This window comes from Gracilinanus agilis, chromosome X (assembly GCF_016433145.1).
Source record: "Gracilinanus agilis isolate LMUSP501 chromosome X, AgileGrace, whole genome shotgun sequence".
Taxonomy (NCBI): Eukaryota; Metazoa; Chordata; class Mammalia; order Didelphimorphia; family Didelphidae; genus Gracilinanus; species Gracilinanus agilis.
The window spans coordinates 55,363,715-55,383,964 of record NC_058136.1 but is presented as its reverse complement, the minus strand read 5'-3'; the positions used below and the strand labels follow the sequence as shown (position 1 = coordinate 55,383,964).

Sequence of the window (20,250 nt, the reverse complement as noted above, 5' to 3'; positions counted from 1 at the left end):
TTTGACCTCCCTTTTATTCTTCCTCCTTCCAATTCAGAAAATGTTTGGGCATGAGCCCCAGTCACGGTTTTCTTTACACTCCCAATATCCTCCTCTATACATATGGATCAGTTCCTTGGTAATGGGGTCCTCCTTCTGCTCAAACCACAATGCCTTGTGGAGAGCAACAGTCCCAGAATCTGCGGCTCTCACAGCTTTGCCTTCCCTCTTTTTGGTAGCGAGACGCTGTTTTTCTTCCAGGCGCCACTTTTCAGCATTTGCTTCATCCCAATATCCATTCTCCATCAGTCTTTGGTCAGGTCGCAATCGGCTATCTGTGGGAGCTACGCCATCTTCCAAAGCATTGAGAGTCAGGGCAAACTCTGAAAAATAGTACATGTTCTCAGCATTCTTTGGGAGGGGGTTCCTCTTCCAGAGGACGACGCCGGGATCTGCATCTTTGGCTGGAAGCACTCGGAAACACTCTATCTTCTCATCCCAGGTTCCCAGAAGAGTAAAGTGGACTTTTTGGGAAGGATCAAGTACCTGTCCAGTAACCTTCCTGGGCACGTCCTGGGAGAGGTAGCTATGAGGAACAAACTTGAGGATGCACTTGTCTCCTGTCTTGTGATTGGCAATTTCTATCTCACCAGACTGGTCTATCCACAGTTTTCCCAAAATAATATTGTTCACAGTGGTGAGCGCTTTCTTCCAGGTGTAGTGATGACCAGTGGCATGGAAGACGCAGTGAACAGTCCCACTGGGTGTAATGTCAAGAAACTTGCCATGGAACTTGCCGGTAATTTCAATGTCCTGGTAAAATGTCCAACCATTTCTGGAATCCACATGGTGCGCCGCAACTGGAGGATGCAGGTTCACTTGCTCACAGAGAGAACGGAAGCCATTCTCCTCCATTAAGTCCAGTTCAAAGGTCTCCCCTAGGAGGGGACTGAAAGGCATGTTGGTGCGGAACACAGTAGTAGAGTAAGAAGACGTGATGAAAGTTGCCACATAGCACAACTGTTCTAGGGAATCTTCACACTTGGCAGCTTGGTCGAGTAACTCGTGGTATTCTAGATCTTCAGTGAGGCGCTGAAGCATGGACAAAGGCTCGCTGAAGTTCACCAGCAATGGGATTTTGGAGAGCTCTTTCCCGATGTAGTTCTTTATCATACTCCATAAGTTAAGGCTGTAGGTTGGCTTGTATGGAATCTGAATTCTCTGGGCCTTTTTGATTTTTTTCACAGGTTGTTTATATTGTCCGCTGGCTTGGCTGGCCCCGTGGATCTCACTCGGGGCACACTCTTGGCCCGGGTCCCCGGGCACCTCAGCGACTTGAGAACTAGCACCCGATTCTTGTCTGGCCTCATCTTTCTCAGTCCCTTTGGCAGCATCACTTTGCAAGGTTCTCTCTAGGCGATTATGCTGCTCGGCCAGCTGTTCTAAGGCCTCTTCCAGTTGAATGCGCTTTTCTTTCTCCAGCTGCAGAGACTTCTGCCATTTCTCACTCTGGACAAGAACCAACTTTAGGAAATCTTTACATACGTTGGTCATCGTACTGGACGTGTCTTTGAGGAGGACAGCATGCTCAGTGACCTGCTCCATCTTGGCATGGCTCTCCTTGGGGATCTTAATGGTCTCCAACTCCCTGAGGGCACTCTGCAGCACCTGGCCCTGGGAAGCTACTAAGTCAGTGTATGTGGTCACATCATCTACTTTTTGAGAGAGGGTATGCAGGGACTTCTGCAAATCCATCTTTTCTGCCTGGCGAGAGGAAGTGGATGCTTCCTCTTCTGAATCATCAAAATGGCTGGGCATCTTAACAGCTTTGCCCTTGGCTAGCTTCAAAGCTTTAATCCAATCTTGCTGCTCAGTTTCTGAGCTGGCTTTGAGGCGGTAGGCATGGAAATCGCCATTAGAAATGACAAAACTATGGGAGTCCTCCACCGTTATGGTGGCAGAAGCCAGGCTGATGGTGCCCTGGCAAGTATTGTGCATCTCAGCCTTGTCGCAATAATAGCTGAGCAGCCCATGGCTCAGCATGAACCAGCGGGGCTGGTAGCTCTTTAGGCTGTTACTCCACTTGGAGAGCCAACCCTCGAGGGAGTCTGAACCCTGGGCCACTGTCATACCTATCCCCAACGTGGAACTTTTTGTGGAAGTCTTGGGTTTCACTGTCATCTGGGATAGGGTTGGGGCCTGGCCCTTGAACCCAGGGGCCAGAGACGAAACTTTGGTCGGTCTCAGAGCTGGAGTGGGAGTTTTGGATGGGGCCGTGGCCATGGCCGTGGCCGTGGCCGTGGCCGTGGCCGGGGCCAGGTCTGGGGCCGGGGCCTGGGTCGGGGCTGGGACCGCCGCTCTGGCTCGAGACGGAGTAGGCCAAAGCCTGGGCCGCAGGTCTAAAGACGCAGCTATTCGGCTCATCACGCCTGCCCCCTTCCCGCTTGTAATGCCTGCCCGCCGGCGCCTCGGTTGAACAGGAGATTGCGTCTCCTGGCCCCGGTCGCCTCGATTTCCACCGCTTGGGCTTACCCCGGAACCCTTGGATTTTCTGGAAGGGCTGCTCACCCGGGAATGGACCTCTGCCGAAGCTGCAGCAATCATCACCGCCAAGCTAGGGGGCGCCTCTCTGCTGGCGTCAGCTCCAGCTCTGCGCCGCATGGCTCCCGCGTCTCTTGAGGCCTCCGCTTTTTGGGCCTCTCTCTCTTCCGGCACCCTCTGCTCTACCTTCTTTTTCGCTCTCGCCCCAGCCTTGGCCGCCACAGCCTCCGCCACGGCTTTCACCTCCTCTCCCGCCTGGGCTGCTACTTTGGCCATTGCAGCCGCGGTCTCGGCTCGGGCCTCCACGGCCTCGGCCTTTGCTACTGCGGCCGCCGCCGCGGCTTTAGCCACAGCCGCGGCCGCTCGAGCCGCCGCCACCTCCGCACGAACCTCAGCCTCCCTCATATCTGGTCCCCCTGCCTCGGTGGCGGCTGAGGCTGCCTCACGGCTCACCTCAGGCTCCTGGACATCTCGCCTCTGGCGTTCTGAGGCCATGCCAGCTACCGCTCGTAACTTCTTCATGGCTTCCACACGCACTCCCTCAGAAGCCTGGGCGGAAGTGAGAAGTCTCGAGACCGGAAGGACGCCAAGGCCAACGCTTACCCCGGGGGGGTTTCCCAGGGCCCTCGGCAGGGGTCTACCGCAGCCTGCCGCAAAGCAATCCCTTCGCCCTCCTGCTGTGCTAAGATTATTACGGCTTGCCGTCAAACGTCCCTTGTGTGACGTATTAGCTATATGACCCTGGACAAGTAATAAAGCCTGTTGACTTCGGTCCCCCTTCCATAATAATAGCAATCACCCCACAGGGTATATGGGATAACCCAAATAAGTGCCAGCTAATATTGGCAGTGTTGCCAAAAGCCCACCTCATAGAAAGTTTGGGGCACGGGATTGCCCCGGATCACTAAAAGGTGCCAGTCTCCCAAGCAGCGTCCAGGAAAAGAGCTCATCCTCATCCACTTTGAACCAGAGTCCACACAGGAAAAACCCAGTGGGTGAAGAATGCCTCTCCATGCCCCCCCCCTCCCCAAGAGACAGTGAGATAGATGGACCACCCGCAGAGAACAGCAGCAGCGTGAGTGTTATGGACAGATGCTGCCTGGGAGCCCAGAAGGGGAAAGGGCTCGGCTCACCCACTATTTTAATGTCCCGAGCTGCTCTCACCTTTTGATATCCGTAGGTTTCCTGTTGTTTTATATGGTTCCAAATTATAAACTAGGAGGTTCTAAAGAATTCAGCTTACAAGTGATCCAAAGAGCAACAGAAAGGCATGGTGGGAATGAGTAAAAAGCTGCCGCTTCTGATCAGAGAACCCCCACAAAAAAGCTCCCTGACAATTGTGCAGGGGGAAAGAACAAGAAATCAAGAGACACAGGAAATAGTTAGAATTCTGGTTGAGTCACATACTATGTGTGTGACCTTGGACGAGTCACTTCTCCTTCCTGGACCTCAGTTTCCATCTCTGTAAAATTAGGCAGTTGGGCTAGATGGCCTCTGAGGTCACTTCCAGGTCTAGGATCCTATGATATTACCACCAAAATAAAGACAGGGGAAAGGAAGCAGATTAGTAGTTAGGTAGCAAGAATGGGGAATTTCCCAAGACTAGCCATCTAACAGTGTCTGTCCAGCTTACACAAACCAGTGGACCAGCTCCATGTCATGTCAGACATGTGGCCACAAAACATCATCCCATTTGCTTTTCCTCCTGAGGATTCTGTATCAAAGTGTCTAAAGAGACTCATTCTTTTTTGCACACACACACGATTTGAGAGACAACCCAGAAAGCTGCTCTCTTCTCTTCTCTTCTCTCTCTCTTCAGCACACACTGCTCATGGGCAGAGAGAGGGCAACATTGCATTTGGAAACTGTACCACACTTTCAGTGACAACTCCGAGCCCGTTTCTTTACTAGCCAATGTCTTCCCTTGATGTCATATGGGTAGCTGCAAGTCACAGACTACCACAGGATGCAGAGAGTCCAAGTTGTACATTCCTTTAGAGCGGCAGTTCCCAAACTTTTTTGGCCCACCGCCCCCTTTCCAGAAAAAATATTCCTTAGCCCCCGGAAATTAATTTTTCAAATTTTAATAGCAATTAATAGGAAAGATCAATGCACCTGTGGCCATCACCGCTTTCCTGGATCGCTGCAGCACCCACAAGGGGGCAGTAGCGCCCACTTTGGGAATCACTGCTCTAGAGTTGGGGTTCTTGTCCTTCAACTCTGGGTGTTAGTCTAGTCATACTGAGTACTGGAGTGGAAGCCTGGAAAACACATCAAGGCAACAAAGCTTCCATTCATTTTCTCATCTGGAGATTGACCTAAAGATGAATATTTCTGCCTTTGTAATGCCATGCAAGAATAAAAGGGATTAAGCTGTTCCTATATCCTTTGATCCAAAAGTCCTGCCACTGGATGATACTCGGCAAGGTCCAGGGAACAAGGGATTTAGAGTGGGAAGGTACCTCAAGGGCGACTTAATTCAACCCTCCCATTCTACAGAGGACACTAAGGTCAGACAGTTTAAGTGGCTTCCCCACCAGTCACACTACATGTAGTAAGTGGAAGAGATGGCAGTCTCATGAATGGCAAAATATTCATGGTATCAACACTTAGTGGTAGACAAAAACTGGAAACAAAAGGGGTACCCACTGATCAGGTAATGGCTTGAGGAAACTTTGGTATATGAATGCAATAAAATAGTATTAGGTAGTAAGAAAAGATGACTGTGAGGAATTCTGATAACATGGTTTGCATTAAATAATGCAGAGAGAAGTAACCAAAAGAATATTATGAGTCAGTCTAAGAAGTATTTATTAAGTCCTATTATGTGCCAAGGGACACAAAACCAAAGCCATATGCATTTCCTCCCCTCAGGGAGCTTACTTTCTTTGTATCAGTCTCTGGGTACAATGTTCTCCTGGCTCTGCTCCTTTCACTCTGCATCCATTCCTGGAGGTCTTTCCAGTTCACATGGAATTCCTCCAGTTCTTTATTCCTTTGAGCACAATAGCATTCCATCACCAACAGATACTACAATTTGTTCAGCCATTCCCCAATTGATGGACACCCCCTCATTTTCCAATTTTTTGCTACCACAAAGAGTGAAGCTATGAATATTTTTGTACAAGTCTTTTTCCTTATTATTTCTTTGGGGTACAAACCCAGCAGTGATATAGCTGGCTCAAAAGCTAGGCATTCATTTGAAGCCTTTTGTGCGTAGTTCCAAATTGCCCTCCAGAATGGTTAGATCAATTCACAACTCCATCAGCAGTATATTAGTGACCCAATTTTGCCACATCCCATCCAACATTTATCACTTTCCTTTGCTGTCATATTGGCCAATCTGCTAGGTGTGAGGTGGTACCTCAGAGTTGTTTTAATTTGAATTTCTCTAATCAGGAGGGATTTAGAATACTTTTTCATGTGTTTATTGATAGTTTTGATTTTATCATGTGAAAAATGCCTAATCATGTCCCTTGATCATTTGTCAATTGGGGAATACCTTGATTTTTTGTAGATTTGACTTAGTTCCTTATACATTTGGGAAATTAAACCTTTGTCAGAGTTTTGTTATAAAAATGCTCTCCTAATTTGTTTCTTTCCTTCTAATTTTGGTTGCATCAGTTTTGTTTGTACAAAACCTTTTTAATTTGATATAATCAAAATCATTCATTTTATACTTTGTAATGCTCTCTATCTCTTGCTTGGTATTAAATTCCTTCCTTTTCCACAGATCTGATAGGTATACTAATCGATGTTCACCTAATTTATGATTTCACTCTTTATATTTAAGTCATTTACCCTTTTTGAATTTATCTTAGTATAGAGCAGTGATTCCCAAAGTGGGCGCCACCGGCCCCTGGTGGGTGCTGCAGCGATGCAGGGAAGCAGTGATGGTCACAGGTGCATTTGGGGGCAGTGAATAACTGTAAGGGGGCGGTGATAGTATGTGCCAGGGGGCGATAAGTAATATTTTTTCTAGAAAGGGGGTGGGAGGTCAAAAAAGTTTGGGAACCTTTGGAGCAGGGGTCGGTAACCTTTTTGGCCGTGAGAGCCACAAACGCCACCTTTTTTAAAATGTCATTTCATGAGAGCCGTGCAGTGCTCACAGTGCCGCTCCTGTAACAGCGCCTGAAAAAAAATGGACTTTATGGTTTCTGCGGAAAGAGTTGTATCTGGCCCTCGAAAGAGCCATATGTTGCAGACCCCTGCTCTAGCGTGTAAGATGTTGATCTAAACCTAATTTTCTCCATACTGTTTTCTAATTTTCCCAGCAGTTTTTGTCAAATAGTGAGTTCTTGTCCCCAAATCTGGGGTCTTTGGGTTTATCGAATACTAGCTTACTGAGGTCATTTACCTCAGTTTTATTATTTCGAATTATTTTATTATGTTGGATTTAAAAATCAGTCTCGAAGTCTACTGAACTATTTGGGGTCTGGACAAGCTACCTCCAGCCCCCAAGGTTTCCCAGCACAGTCTTCCTTATCTCCCCCTTCAGCCTGAAACTGAAGCTATCTTATCTGATGAATATTAACCTTCTTGAGGAATGTTTGTCTGTGTTTGCCTGCTTAACAATATTTGCCTATTTAATGTATATTTACCAAATGCTTCCTGACCCCTGACCCTGAAACCCCCCCCTCCCCAAATGCTTCCTGACCACCTGTCCCTGACACTACCTTGATAATTATGTATGTACCAACCCCCTTCCCCAAACATTTCTATATAAACTCTTGGCTGAGAATTCCAAGGGGTCGTTCAGGCATGCCTCTCTGCCTAGTGACCCTAGCTATTATTGCTAGTAAAGAATGAGCCTCTTCTTGCATATTGCATTGTCAGTGTGATTCTTCCTCCGGCCATGAACCTGGGTTAGGTATTAAAATTTGGGTACAACAATTATCATTATCATTATTTCTTTATTTATTCCATTCATCCTCCCTTCTGACTCTTAGCCAGTCCCATATTGTTTTGATGATCACTGCTTTATAGTACAGTTTAAGATCTGGTACTGCTAGGCCCCCTTCCTTCACATTTTTTCATTATTTCCCTTGATATTATTGATCTTTTGTTCTTCAGATGAACTTTGTATAATTTTTTCTAATTCTATAAAAAGTTTTTTGGTAGTTTGATAGGTATGGCACTGAATAAGTTGATTAATTTGGGTAGAATTATCATTTTTATTATATTAGATTGTCCTACCCAGGAATAGTTAATGTTTTTCCAATTATTTAGATCTGTGATTCCCAAAGTGGGCCCTGGTGGCTGCTGCAGCGATCCAGGAGGGCAGTGATGGCCACAGGTGCATTTATCTTTCCTATTAATTGCTATTAAAATTTTTTCAAAAAATAATTTCCAGGGGACTCAGGAATATTTTTTCTGGAAAGGGGTGGGAGGCCAAAAAAGTCTGGGAACCCCTGGTTTAGATCTAGTTTTAATTGTGTGAAAATTTGTAGTTGTGTATATAATTCCTATATTTGTTTTGGCAGTTAGATTCCTAAATATTTTATATTGTCGAGTGTTTTTAAATGGAGTTTCTCTTTCTAAATGCTGCTGCTGAGTTTTGTTGAAAATATATAAAAATGCTGATGATTTATGTGGGTTTCATTCTATATCCTGCAACTTTACTAAAGTTGTTAATTATTTCCACTAGCTGTTTAGTTGATTTTCTGGGATTCTTTAAGTATACCATCATATCATCTGCAAAGAGTGATAGTTTAGTCTTTTTCTTCTCTAATTGCTACTGTTAGGGTTTTTAGTATAATATTGAACAAAAGAGGTGACAATGGGCATCCTTGCTTCACTCTTGATCTTATTGGAAAGGCTTCTAACTTGTCCCTGTTGCAGATGATACTTTTAAAGATAAACTGTTTATTATTTTGAGGAATGACCCTTCTAGTCCTATGCTTGCTAGTGTTTCAATAGGAATGGGTGTTGTATTTTGTCAAAAGCTTTTTCTACATCTATTGAGATAATCATGTGGTTTCTGTTGATTTGATTACTGATATGATTAATTATGTAAATGGTTTTCCTAATATGAAATTTTGGTTGCATTGGTTTTGTTTGTACAAAACCTTCTTAATTTAATGTAATCAAAATTATTTAATTTACATTTTGTAATTTTTTTGCTAACTCTTGCTTGATTTTAAATTCTTTCCTTTCCCAGAGATCTGACAAGTATGCTATTCTGTGTTCACCTACTTTACTTTTAGTTTCCTTCTTTATATTCATGTCATTCACCCATTCTGAATTTATCTTGGTGTAGGGTATGAGGTGTTGATCTAGATTTAATCTCTCCCATACTGTTTTCCAATTTTCCCAGCAGTTTTTGTCAAATAGTGGATTTTTTGTCCCCAAAGCCAGGCTCTTTGGGTTTATCATACACTGTCTTGCTGAGGTCACTTACCCCAAGTCTATTCCACTGATCCTCCCTTCTGTCTCTTCGCCAGGACCATATTGTTTTGATGACTGCTGCTTTATAGTTTAATATCTGATACTGCTAAGCCAGCTTCCTTCACATTTTTTTTCATTATTTCCCTTGATATTCTTGATCTTTTATTCTTCCAAATGAACTTTTGGAAACTTTTTTATAGTTTTTTTCTAATTTAGTAAAAAAGTTTTTTTGTATTTTGATAGGTATGGCACTAAATAGGTAAATTAATTTGGGTAGAATGGTCATTTTTATTATGTTAGATCATCCTACCCATGAGCAATTAATGTTTTTCCAATTGTTTAGATCTAGTTTTAAATGTGTGGAAAGGGTTTTGTAATTGTGTTCATATAATTCCTGTGTATGTCCTGGCAGATAGTTTCCTAAGTATTTTATATTGATTTTAAATGGAATTTCTCTTTCTAACTCTTGCTGCTGTGATGTGTTGGAAATATATAGAAATGCTGATGATTTATGTGCATTTTTTGTAACCTGCAACTTTGCTAAAGTTGTTGATTATTTCCACTAGCTTCTTAGTTGATTCTCTAGGATTTTTTAGGGAAACCATTATATCATCTGCAAAGAGTGATAGCTTGGTCTCCTCATTGCCTATTTTAATACCTTCAATTTCTTTTTCTTCTCTAATTGCTACTGCTAGTGTTTCTAGTACCATGTTAAATAATAAAGGTGATAATGGGCATCCTTGTTTCACTCCTGATCTTATTGGGAAGGCTTCTAATTTATCCCCATTGCATATGATGCTTGTTGATGGTTTTAGATATATACTGTTTATTATTTTTAGGAAAGGACCTTCTATTCCTATACTTTCCAGTGTTTTCAAGAGGAATGGGTGCTATATTTTGTCAAAGGCTTTTTCAGCATCTATTGAGATAATCATGTGATTTTTGTTGGTTTGCTTGTTGATATGGTCAGTTATATGGATGGTTTTCCTAATGTTGAACCATCCTTGCATTCCTGGTATAAATCCCACCTGATCATAATGAATAACCCTCATAATCATTTGCTGGAGTCTTTTTGCTAATATTCTATTTAAGATTTTTGCATCTATGTTCATTAAGGAGATTGGTCTGTAGTTTTCTTTCTCTGTTTTTGGTATAACTGGCTTTGGGGTCAGTACCATATTTGTGTCATAAAGGGAATTTGGTAGAACTCCTTCTTTGTTTATTATGTCAAATAGTTTGTATAGTATTGAGATTAGTTGTTCTTTAAATTTTTTATTGAATTCACTTATGAATCCATTTGGTCCTTAGGGAGTTCTTTGATGACTTGTTCAATTTGTTTTTCTGAGATGGGATTAAGCATTCTATTTCCTCTTTTGTTAATCTGAGCAATATTCACCCATTTCACCTAAATTTTCATATTTATTGACATATAATTGAGCAAAGTAGTTTTTAGTAATTGCCTTAATTTCCTCTTCATTACAGATGAGATTGCCCCTTTCATCTTTGATACTTTTAATTTTATTTTCTTCTTTCTTTTTTTATTAGATTGATTAGTATTTTATCTATTTTATTTGTTTTTTCAAAGTACCAGCTCCTAGTCTTATTTTTTAGTTCAATAGATTTTTTACTTTCAATTTGATTAATTTCTCCTTTACTTTTTAGGATTTTCAATTTAGATTTTATCTGGGGATTTTTAATTTGTTCTTTTTCTAATTTTTTTTTAAGTTGAAAGCCCAATCCATTGATCTCTGCCCTCTCTATTTGGTTGGTATAGGCACTCAGTGATATAAATTTTCCCCTGAGTATTGCTTTGGTTGTATTCTATTGGTTTTGATATGATGTCACCTCATTGTCATTCTCTCTAAGGAAGACTGTAATTATTTCTATGATTTCTTCTTTCACCCACCTGTTTTGAAGAATTTGATTAATTTCCAGTTAACTTTAAATTTGTCTTCCCATGGACCTTTTTTAAATATAATTTTTACCGCATTATGGTCTGACAAAGTGGCATTTATTAATTCTGCTTTTCTGAATTTGTTTGCAATATTTCTATGCCCTTGTACATGGTTGATCCTTGTATATATACCATGTAATGCTGAAAAGAAGGTATTTTCTTTTTTACCCCTATTCAGTTTTCTCCAAAAATCTATTAACTCTAATTTTTCTAGAATTCATTTACTTCCTTGACTTCTCTCTTATTTATTTTTGTTTGTTTGATTTATCTAGTTCTGAGAGGGGAAAGTTAAGATCCCTACTATCTATTTCCTTCTTGAGTATAGAGAGCCAGCTCTATATTTTTGGGGGTCCTGAGTGGTGTTTAATGGCGTCAGATTGAAAAGACCAGAAACAGAAAACTGAGAACAGCCAGACTAGTGGTTAGCCCATAGCTGCTCCAACTGCTATGGAGTTTTGAGTTTATTATATACTGGTTTCAAACAAAGAACACAGAGAAAGAAATCACAGCTGTGAAGGGGTCACAAATCATAGAAAAACCCATTAAAGTCTAAAAAGTAGAGAGATAGGTCCAGGGTCAAAGGCCAAATTCTAACCACCAATCAGTAGGGGGTTAATTCTGGGAGCAGAAAGATATTTCATTGAGATTTTTACTAATTGAGTTCTGTCTTCTTGATTTACAGGATTGCACTTGGTCAGATAAAGTCTTGTCTAGCTTTGTCTGTGTCCAGCCTGATTATCTAAGTAATATATCTTTTTGGAGTTCAGGCTTCTTAATTATCAAGGAGAGAAATTGTTAACTCAGTAGCTGCGGGTCTGCTAAAGACTCAAAGCTTTCCAATAAGAATATTGAGAAAAGGTGGGGACCTGAAAAGGAGTCAAAAGAGGAGTCTCAGATTTTTACCTTAGATGGCCCATTCTGTCTGCTACCTGTCCTGGAGCTCCACCCTTAGTTTTGGGCAAAAAGATCCCAGCAAGGCTTCCCCCAAGAACTGCATCCTCACCCCAAGCCCAGACTTGGATTCCTGGCTTCACTCTGGGCCCACGCAGATCAGCCCCATACAGCCCAGGGTGCCCTGGGCTGGGACTCCAGACTTCTCTACAGGTTTGCAATTTCAAGGGGGTGTTAGTTGGCTTGGACCACTAATTGCCCAGCAGGATCTCAGGGTCTTGACTTAGTTTGGACTTAAGTTCAGAACCTGTGAGAGCAGATTTGTGGGGTGGTGAGAGGTGTGACTTGCTCTTCTCTTGCTGCTATGCCTCCTGCTAGCTCTGCTCCCCTCTTACCTCATTTCCCCAGATGATCTCTGCCTACCTTTGGGGGTTTTGTTTTTTGAAGGTTGTTTCCCTCTGTCTCTGTTGATTCTTTCACTCCTGTATTCGTTGTGTGGTGATATTTTACTCTTGGTCAGAAATGATTTTTTTTCAATTGATGGGATATAGAGCTGGACGAGACCGGAGTGATCATCCAGTTCAACCCCTTCTTTTTCCATAGGAGGAAGTGGAGGCCCAGACAGGGAAAGAATTCTACCTACAGTGTTTTTCCAGGTTTATTTATTGAACATTACTCCTCGTGCACTATGTCCAAGACTAACTGGCCTATTTGCTGTTCTCCCTACATGATCCTCCATCTACCATCTTCATGCATTTGCATGAGGGTTATCTCCCATGCCTCGAAAAAGCTGTGACTTCTCATCTGCCACCTCCTACAAAAAGAATTTTCCCCCTCCCACCATCCCCCCCAAAATTATTTTAATTCATATTGACTTGCCTATGACATTTCTATACCTCTGCCCACCCTCCACTTCCAACAGAAACTCCTTGAGGATAAGGCCAGTTTCATTTGTGTTGTCTCTCCAGGAGTTGGAAGGAAAGAAGGAAGAAAGGAAGGAAAGAAGGAATGGTATAGATTTGTATTTTATCCTATAAAAATGGGACCATTATAGCTTTAGCAAGGGGGATGACACAATGAAAACAATGCTTAAGGACAATTGGTCTGGCCTTGGAATACAATCTGTATGAGTGTTGGGGGAGAAATTAGGGTCAGTAAGGTCAGGAAAAGTACATCTCCAGATATCATGACATGCTATTGTTTCACTATCTACTCAGTGGTCTATAGAAGAGAGATGCCCCAGTCCAGTCCTCCTAAATCCCTTGCCCAAGTTTCACTGATATTTTGCTAGTTATGGTTCAAAAGAGAACCAAGGGACTTTCGCTGAAATGAAAAGTGTAGGGTCAGTTGATTCTAATGACTAGGCTGCACAGGAAGGCAGGCAGGGGCCCTTCTGACACTGCCCAGTATGACAGTGACATGGTCAAATTAAGCCTATGGTGCTAGCCCAGTATGTCATATATAAGTGATACAGACAAATCCAGTCTTAACAAATACCATGAGAATAGGCTGTTCTGTTTAACAAGGTCATTTCCACATCCTGGTCAACGGAATAGCAATGATGTAGAATCATAAAATACTAAAGTTAGAAGGAACCTTCATGCTTATCTAGTCCAATATCCTCTTTTTACAGATAAGGAAACTGAGCCTCCGAAAGGTGAAGTGACGTGGCCCAAGGTCCCACAGTCAAGAAGTTACAGAATCAAGTCTGTGCCCTCTCTACAACAGCTTAGCCAATGGAGAGCCAATAAATTCAAAATTGGCAAACCTCTCTGAGAGCCACCTATGTGCTGGGCACTTTCCCAAGTATTAGGGATACAAGAGACAAAAAAGCAAAAATAAACCAGAAGCAGTCTCCTTCCCTCAAGCAGCTTACATTCTAATTGGAGGATCTGGCATACAGTGATACATAACAAGATCCTTTTCAGGTGTGTGAAAGCACTAACTTGGAGGAATCAGGAAAGGCTGCCCAAAACATAGGAGGTGGCACCTGAACAGAGCCTTGAAGGAACCTAAGAAATGGAAAAGTTTGGAATGAGGAGGGAGAGCACCAGAAAAAAGGCACAGAGCTGGGAAAGTGTGTGAGAGGCCATTAGATGAAATAAGCCTATGCTAGATGGAGTCCAAAGGAGCTTCTATTTTATCCTAATGGCAAGGGGAAGGCACTAACCAGTTCTGAGCAGGGACTGACAAGGTTAGACCTCTATCTTGGGCATATTTATTTGGCAACTATGTGAAAGACAGAAGGGAGAGGGGAGAGACTCGAAGCAGAGAGGTCAATCAGAAGGCAATAAGTGGAGATAAGAGCCTCAAGTAAGGCAGTGACTGTGAGTGGAGAGAAAAGGGAGAGCCCACAGAGATGTGCTGATAGGATCCACAAGATTCAGCAAGAGATAGGACAGGAGAGAATTAAAGATGATTCCTAGGTTGCTGGTGAGGATGAGCAGAAGGATGATGATATCCTCCAAAGAACTAGCAGAGTGCAGAAGGGCCAAATCTGGGGAGGAAGCTAATGAGCCCTTTTAGAACCTGCTGAGTTTGAGGCATCTCTGGAGCTTTCGGGTGGAGCTGTGTAGCAGGCAGTTGGCAATCCAGGACTACAGAATTGTGAACTTCAGTATCATGTACAAAGAAGCAATTATTGAAACAATGAGAGAGGAGAGGAGAGGAGGCCCAGGAGAGAGTTGGCGGGGAGGTGCTTAACCTGGTTAGGAGGTGGACAGTCATCCAGATCTGTAGTTTGCAGCCCCTGATAGTTCAATAAGATAAATTATGTCATAGAAGCCATCAGATTTGCAACTTACTTCCCCTTTTCCAAGACTCATGACTTCATCAGTAGGGGTCCCCCTCTACTGGTGACTTCTTCTGCTACTGTGGCCAGAAGCCATTTGTCATTGACACTTTGAGGCCTATTCATCCTGCTAGGCTCTCTCAATCACCCCACTGGGCTTGCTAACTAAGAAGACTGAGCACAGAAGAAAGGACAACGCTGGCCCAACCTTGACTTCATTTGGGGTGTGGCGGCTAAAACCCCAAGCCAAAGGAGAAGCTGAAATGTCTGTTCCTTACCTTGATGAGCATGTAAATATTCCCGATAACCCTTGAGGATGGCATGGTATTTGAATGGGGGTGGGGGAACCTTACTAAATATTTTAATCAAGTCAGCCATCCAATGCAACAGAAGTAATTTTCCTTTTCAGAGGTTTCTGAGTGGATGATGGGATGTTGTGTGATGTATCAGTGATTGGCTATTTACTTCTATAGTTAAAATTCATCGCTTCCTTTCATCATTTTGAAGGGACATTGATTTCAATAAAAACCTCTAAATGAGAAAAACAACAGGAAATTTCAATCCACAAAGTGAATGTGAATAAAGGAAGGCATGTGAAGTTCAAGGATAAGTCAAGAGGGGAAATGGGAAAAGGTTTCTGGATCTTCCCATAGCGTCCGAGCCCAATGCGAGTTGTGAAGAGTTTTTCCTTATGCTCTCTGGCCTCGGTGGTAGTTCAAGGCCCCTCTTCACCTACTGCTCAAGGAGCCCCAGTAACGTAATGGGGAGACACAAAGAAGACACCCTGAGTCACCCACCTATGCTGGATCCATAGCAGCTGGTTTTGTTTGTCCGCACCCCTCCTTCATTGGAGATTTTGAACCTTGGACTTCATCCCCCATATTAGTTTTCCCAAAATCCCCTTTAATCTCTCCTGTGCCTCCACACTGATGTGGTCATGTTATTGTTTTATAGTTGGCTGTAACTCCTCCAGCTCTTTCTTCGGTGACTTGGAGCAGAGCCAGGATGGGGAAAGGAGGTAACAGGGCGTGTCTTTCAAACTGACTCTTAACATGGCATGTGGCTTCAGTTTTCTAATGGCTACCAATAAATCTTTTAAAACCATAATTTTTTTAAACCCTTAACTTCTGTGTATTGTCTCAGAGGTGGAAGAGTGGTAAGGGTGGGCCATGGGGGTCAAGTGACTTGCCCAGGGTCACACAGCCGGGAAGTGTCTGAGGCCAGACTTGAACCTAGGACCTCCCGTCTCTAGGCCTGGCTCTCAACCCACTGAGCTACCCAGCTGCCCCCTAAAACCATAATATTTTTTAAATCTATCCCTTTATATCCATTTTATTTCTTACATTTTCCCAAACGACTTTCACTAGGAGGCACATTCTGACAAAGTCCAGGAGAGGGACTGCTTTGCACACAATAAGCATTTAATTAATGTAATTTTTTCCTTCATTCACTTAGTTGGTCTCAAGAAACTGCAGAGGGTGGGTGGAGTTGAGCTCCTCCACAATAACCGTTCATTCTCCAGCTTAGAAGGTAGCTCTTAATCCAGATGCGAAAATTCCTAGATGGCGCCCTACAGGACTCCCCCAAACCTAATGGACAACTCCTTCTGGTACCCCAGAGCCCTGCTTCCTTATTGGATGCCTCTGAAGACTGGCAACAACCAAGGCTCGAGATTCTTAGCTAAGTCTGAGTAATTAGTCCTCCAACAGTCATTTCTAGTTAGATCATTGGCTCCACACTCAATCCTTTTAATTTTCTCCTGTATATCGAGCCTGCACTGCAGACTTCAGCAGCACCAGAGAAGGGGAAACATTCACTGAAGTTTCTTCCAGTAACATAAAACCAAGACTCTGCCTCAGTCAAACGTCTGGTGGAAAGACATCGCCATGAGCCATTTCCTCAAAGTGAGAGCTCACTGCAGCAGAGGAAGGCTCCTCCAGTTCGAGACAGAGTCACACTCTTGCACTCCCCACTCCGAAAGCTACATGCCATTAGAAAGCCAAAGAAGTGCTCTATTAACTATCTCGAGAAAGAAAATGGCGAGAAGTGTTTTAACTTATTTTTTCAGATGAGACTTTTTACTTCTCATGTTCACATAACTATTGATATGGACACTCCCTCCAAAGACTCAGATGGGCCTCCTTGTCTCTAGGTGGCCTGAGGCACTAAGAATTTCAGTGACCTGTCCAGGGTCACACAGCCAGTACGTATCAGAGGCTGGGTCTGAACCCAGATCTGCTTGACTCAGGCTGGCTCTCTATCCACTGAGCAACACTGTCTCTCAAGAATGCTTATTATCTAAAAACAGGAAATTTTCATTTTCCATTCGTTGAGCCTCCTTTCCACACCATGAGATTTCACCACTGGTCTCAATGGCCCCCTCCATTGAAAACCTTAAGTTAAAGGTCTTTGCCTCAGCTTTCCTCTTGACTGCCACCCCCAACCAAATCTAGTCAAATCTGTCTTTTCACCCAATTCCTTCATTTTACAGATGAGAAAAATTAACGTGACCTACGTAAGATCTGAGGTGGCGAGCAGAAGGGAAGGGGCACACCACAGGGCTTTGGCCCCAGATTCATAATCCTGCCTCCCTATAGGCTCTTTCACATCCAGTCTCTTCTCTCCATTCATATAAACACCACCCATGGTCAGGCCCCTAAGATCTCTTGCCAGGATTATTGCAGCAGCTCTGATGCCTCCAACCTTCCACTCTATTCCGCAGACAGCCAGCTTCCCAAATTGATCTTCCCACAATGCTCTCCTCAGAAATGCTCAGTAACTCCCTGCTGATCCCGCCAGGATCAAATCTAAGCTGAGTCTGGCATTCAAGGCCCTCCACTTCTTGGTCAGTGCTGAAGTACACAAAGTTAACACCCCAGGAAACTGAACTACTTGTTCTTTGAAAACTGCTCTTGTTTTTCTACCTCCGTGCTTCTGATCACGTCATTTCTTCTACTTGTAGTGCCCTTTCCTATCTATTTCCCACTAGAATAAATATCTTAATATTTGTCTATTGCTTTAAGATCTGTGAAGTGCTCTTCTTCTCTATGTATGTGCATGTGTACAGACATATATGTGTATATATGCATATATTCACATGTGTGTGTATGAGAGCTTTCCCCTTATCTTGACCAGTGCCCCTTCATGCATCATCTCCTTCTATTAGAATATAAGCTCCTTGAGGACAGGGCCTGTCCTCGTGGGTGCGGGTCACTGTATCCTAGGCTCTTAAGGGAGTACGGGACACAATACACACTTGATGAAGGCTCTAGGATGGAATGGTGCAAAGTGGGAGCACCACGCCAGTCCCTAGGCATATGGGACAGCTAGATTGCGCTTCTACAGAGCAGAGCCCGGGCCTCTTCTTTTTCCACGCCCTGGCAGAGAAACCAGGAACACTGTGAAAGAAAGCGATGCCATTCTCATAGGGCCTCTCCAGGGGGCCGAGGAGAAAAGCCCAGGATTCTCCCTAGCCTGAGTGCAGAGCACCATCTCTTAGACTTCGCAGACTGTTAGGGACAGATGCTACGTCTGAAGAATGCATCTCCCTCCCCACCATCACTGCCTCCCCTGCGGACACACTTCAGAACAGAGGCAGATACGACAGACACTGTTCACGGCCAGATCTAGTCTACTTCCCAAACCTTTCCAGCTTAGTAGCACTTTGTGCTCTACGGGACCGTTTTGGAGCCCCCCGTCAAGCAGGGAACAAGCCTTTCTTAAGCACCCAGTGTGTGCCAGGCGTGTGTGCCAGGCACCACAGGAAAGAATAGCACATGCAAGAAGGCACTGCATGTATTGGTCCTAGACAAAGGGAGGAATCTGCAAAGAGGCCGACTTAGGCTGGGTGTCAGGAAATCTCCCCAACAATTAGAAGTGGAATGAGCTGCCTCAGAAGAGGATGGATGCCCCCTTGTTGGGGATGGATGATCCCTTGTCAGGTATGTTACAGTGAGGCCTCTTTAAAATTAGGTTGCACTATGGAGGCAGCTGGGTGGTTCAGTGGACTGAGTCAGGCCTAGAAACAGGAAGTCCTAGGCTCAAATCCAGCCTGAGGCACTTCCCAGCTGTGTGACCCTGGGCAAGTCCCTTGACCCCCATTGCTCACCCTTACCACTCTTCTGCCTTAGAACCAATGCACAGTATTGCTTCTAAAATGGAAGGTGGGGGTTTAAGAAAAGCACAGGTTGCACTAGACAGCTGCCACTCTTAAAACCTGTGATTACATTGGGCCCCTTGCCTGCCTGCCTTCCTTCCTTCCTTCCTTCCTTCCGCCCCTATACCTCCTATCCTTTAGCTGCTCCAGAGCATAGATGCCATCATGAACTTTGCTGTCAAGGAAGACAGAGATCCATTTCCAAGACATATAGGAATTTCCTATCTTAAATGACACCAGGAAGATGGCACATAACGGTGGGGGCTCAGGTATAAGGGAAGATGGCGGAACCTAATAGAAACCCTTCCTAATCCCCATAAGCTGTAAAAATGTGCTCAGGATTAACCGGTAAGGCTCGCTTATTGAGAAGGGAGTACTAAGGAACCCCTCAGCCACTATAGGCCCATCCGGTTCTCATTGAGCAGGTCAAGGAATGAGGCTGAGGACAGGGAAGTGCTCCTGAATGAATGGATGGAAAATAGCGGTTAAGAGTATCCTACAGGGCCAGCCCAGCCCTCTGTTGAAAGAGCAAAGAAGTGGAAAAGAAAAAATCCAAAGCCCAGGGCCAGGCGGGGTGCCATGAAGGGGGCCCTGGGAGCACAGGAGAGAGATGCCACAAACCAACGCTGCCACTTGCACCAGAAAGCTTCAAAGCAGCCTTGAGCAGGAGCCGTATTGCATCTCGGCTGGGTGGGATGGGGCCTTATTCTGTTAGCAGCACCTACGAATTCCTTTTGCTCCCCCAGAATAAATATCCGCCCTCCAGAAGTCAAACCGCAGAAAGTGGAGCCACATTAAACAGAGACAGAAGAACAGGTTGCCCTAGCAACCAAAACTACTTAAAAAGATTTCATCAAATTCATCAGGACACACCATTTGATTTATTTATTCTATCATTTTTAACAAAGACAGCTTTGAAATAGGCTGATAAATAATTGCCCTAATGGGCCCGGCACTCCCCGTCAGCCATTGTGAAAATTCTATCAGCACCGCCAAGGACATCATTCAGAATGAGAAACGCTAGCTACACCGCACAGTGCCCTTTCTGCTGGCCCAGTCTCTGCAGTCAGGAAAGGCCTTTTCCCAATCAATCCTTTCCAAAAACGAGGGTAAATTCCCCGAGCACCGAGCAGGTCACCATTTGCTAAATCTTCTAGGCTGCTTCCATTTCTGCAAGCAGAAAAATATCACTTTCTTTTTGAAAACCAAAAAGCAAATTTGGTTGTGTCTGCAGTTGAAATGCTCTGGGGTAGGGCAGTACGAATCCTCTCTCTCATGTTAGCTTTAATTTAAAGGACCACAGGAGAAAGACCAGGGCGTGTTCTCCCGTTAAAGAAAGTTTTCTTGATAGTCTAAGGCTGTAGCCGGCCAATCTCCTGCTCATTTTCTTGCCAACGGCCTCAATAACTCAATTTCGGGGTCAGTCTTTAGTTGAAAAAGACTTGGCTGTGAGGTATTCATCCCGCAATCATCCCTACCTAACAGCGATGATCCTCCATTTCAGACTAACGGGTGAACTATATAAGAACTCCAGTAGCTTATGAGATGTAA

General features: G+C 44.0%; 2 protein-coding genes across 2 annotated transcripts in view; both read right to left on the bottom strand.

Moving 5' to 3' along the window:
- Positions 1-33: 33 nt before the first annotated feature.
- Positions 34-3,042, bottom strand: LOC123253688 (oxysterol-binding protein 1-like). The gene has a single exon (XM_044682842.1). It carries the CDS (start codon positions 3,040-3,042, stop codon positions 34-36), a length of 3,009 nt encoding a protein of 1,002 aa, XP_044538777.1.
- A 77-nt stretch (positions 3,043-3,119) lies between these two features.
- Positions 3,120-20,250, bottom strand: part of KLHL13 (kelch like family member 13) — a 179,052-nt gene continuing 161,921 nt past the window's right edge. The window contains exon 6 of the mRNA XM_044682841.1: positions 3,120-3,202. Coding sequence (XP_044538776.1) covers positions 3,120-3,202 — 83 coding nt within the window. The remainder of the gene's footprint in view (positions 3,203-20,250) is intronic.

Bases quoted from the DNA above. Each gene is read 5' to 3' on its own strand.
- LOC123253688 (XM_044682842.1), bottom strand. From the start codon at position 3,042: ATGAAGAAGTTACGAGCGGTAGCTGGCATGGCCTCAGAACGCCAGAGG.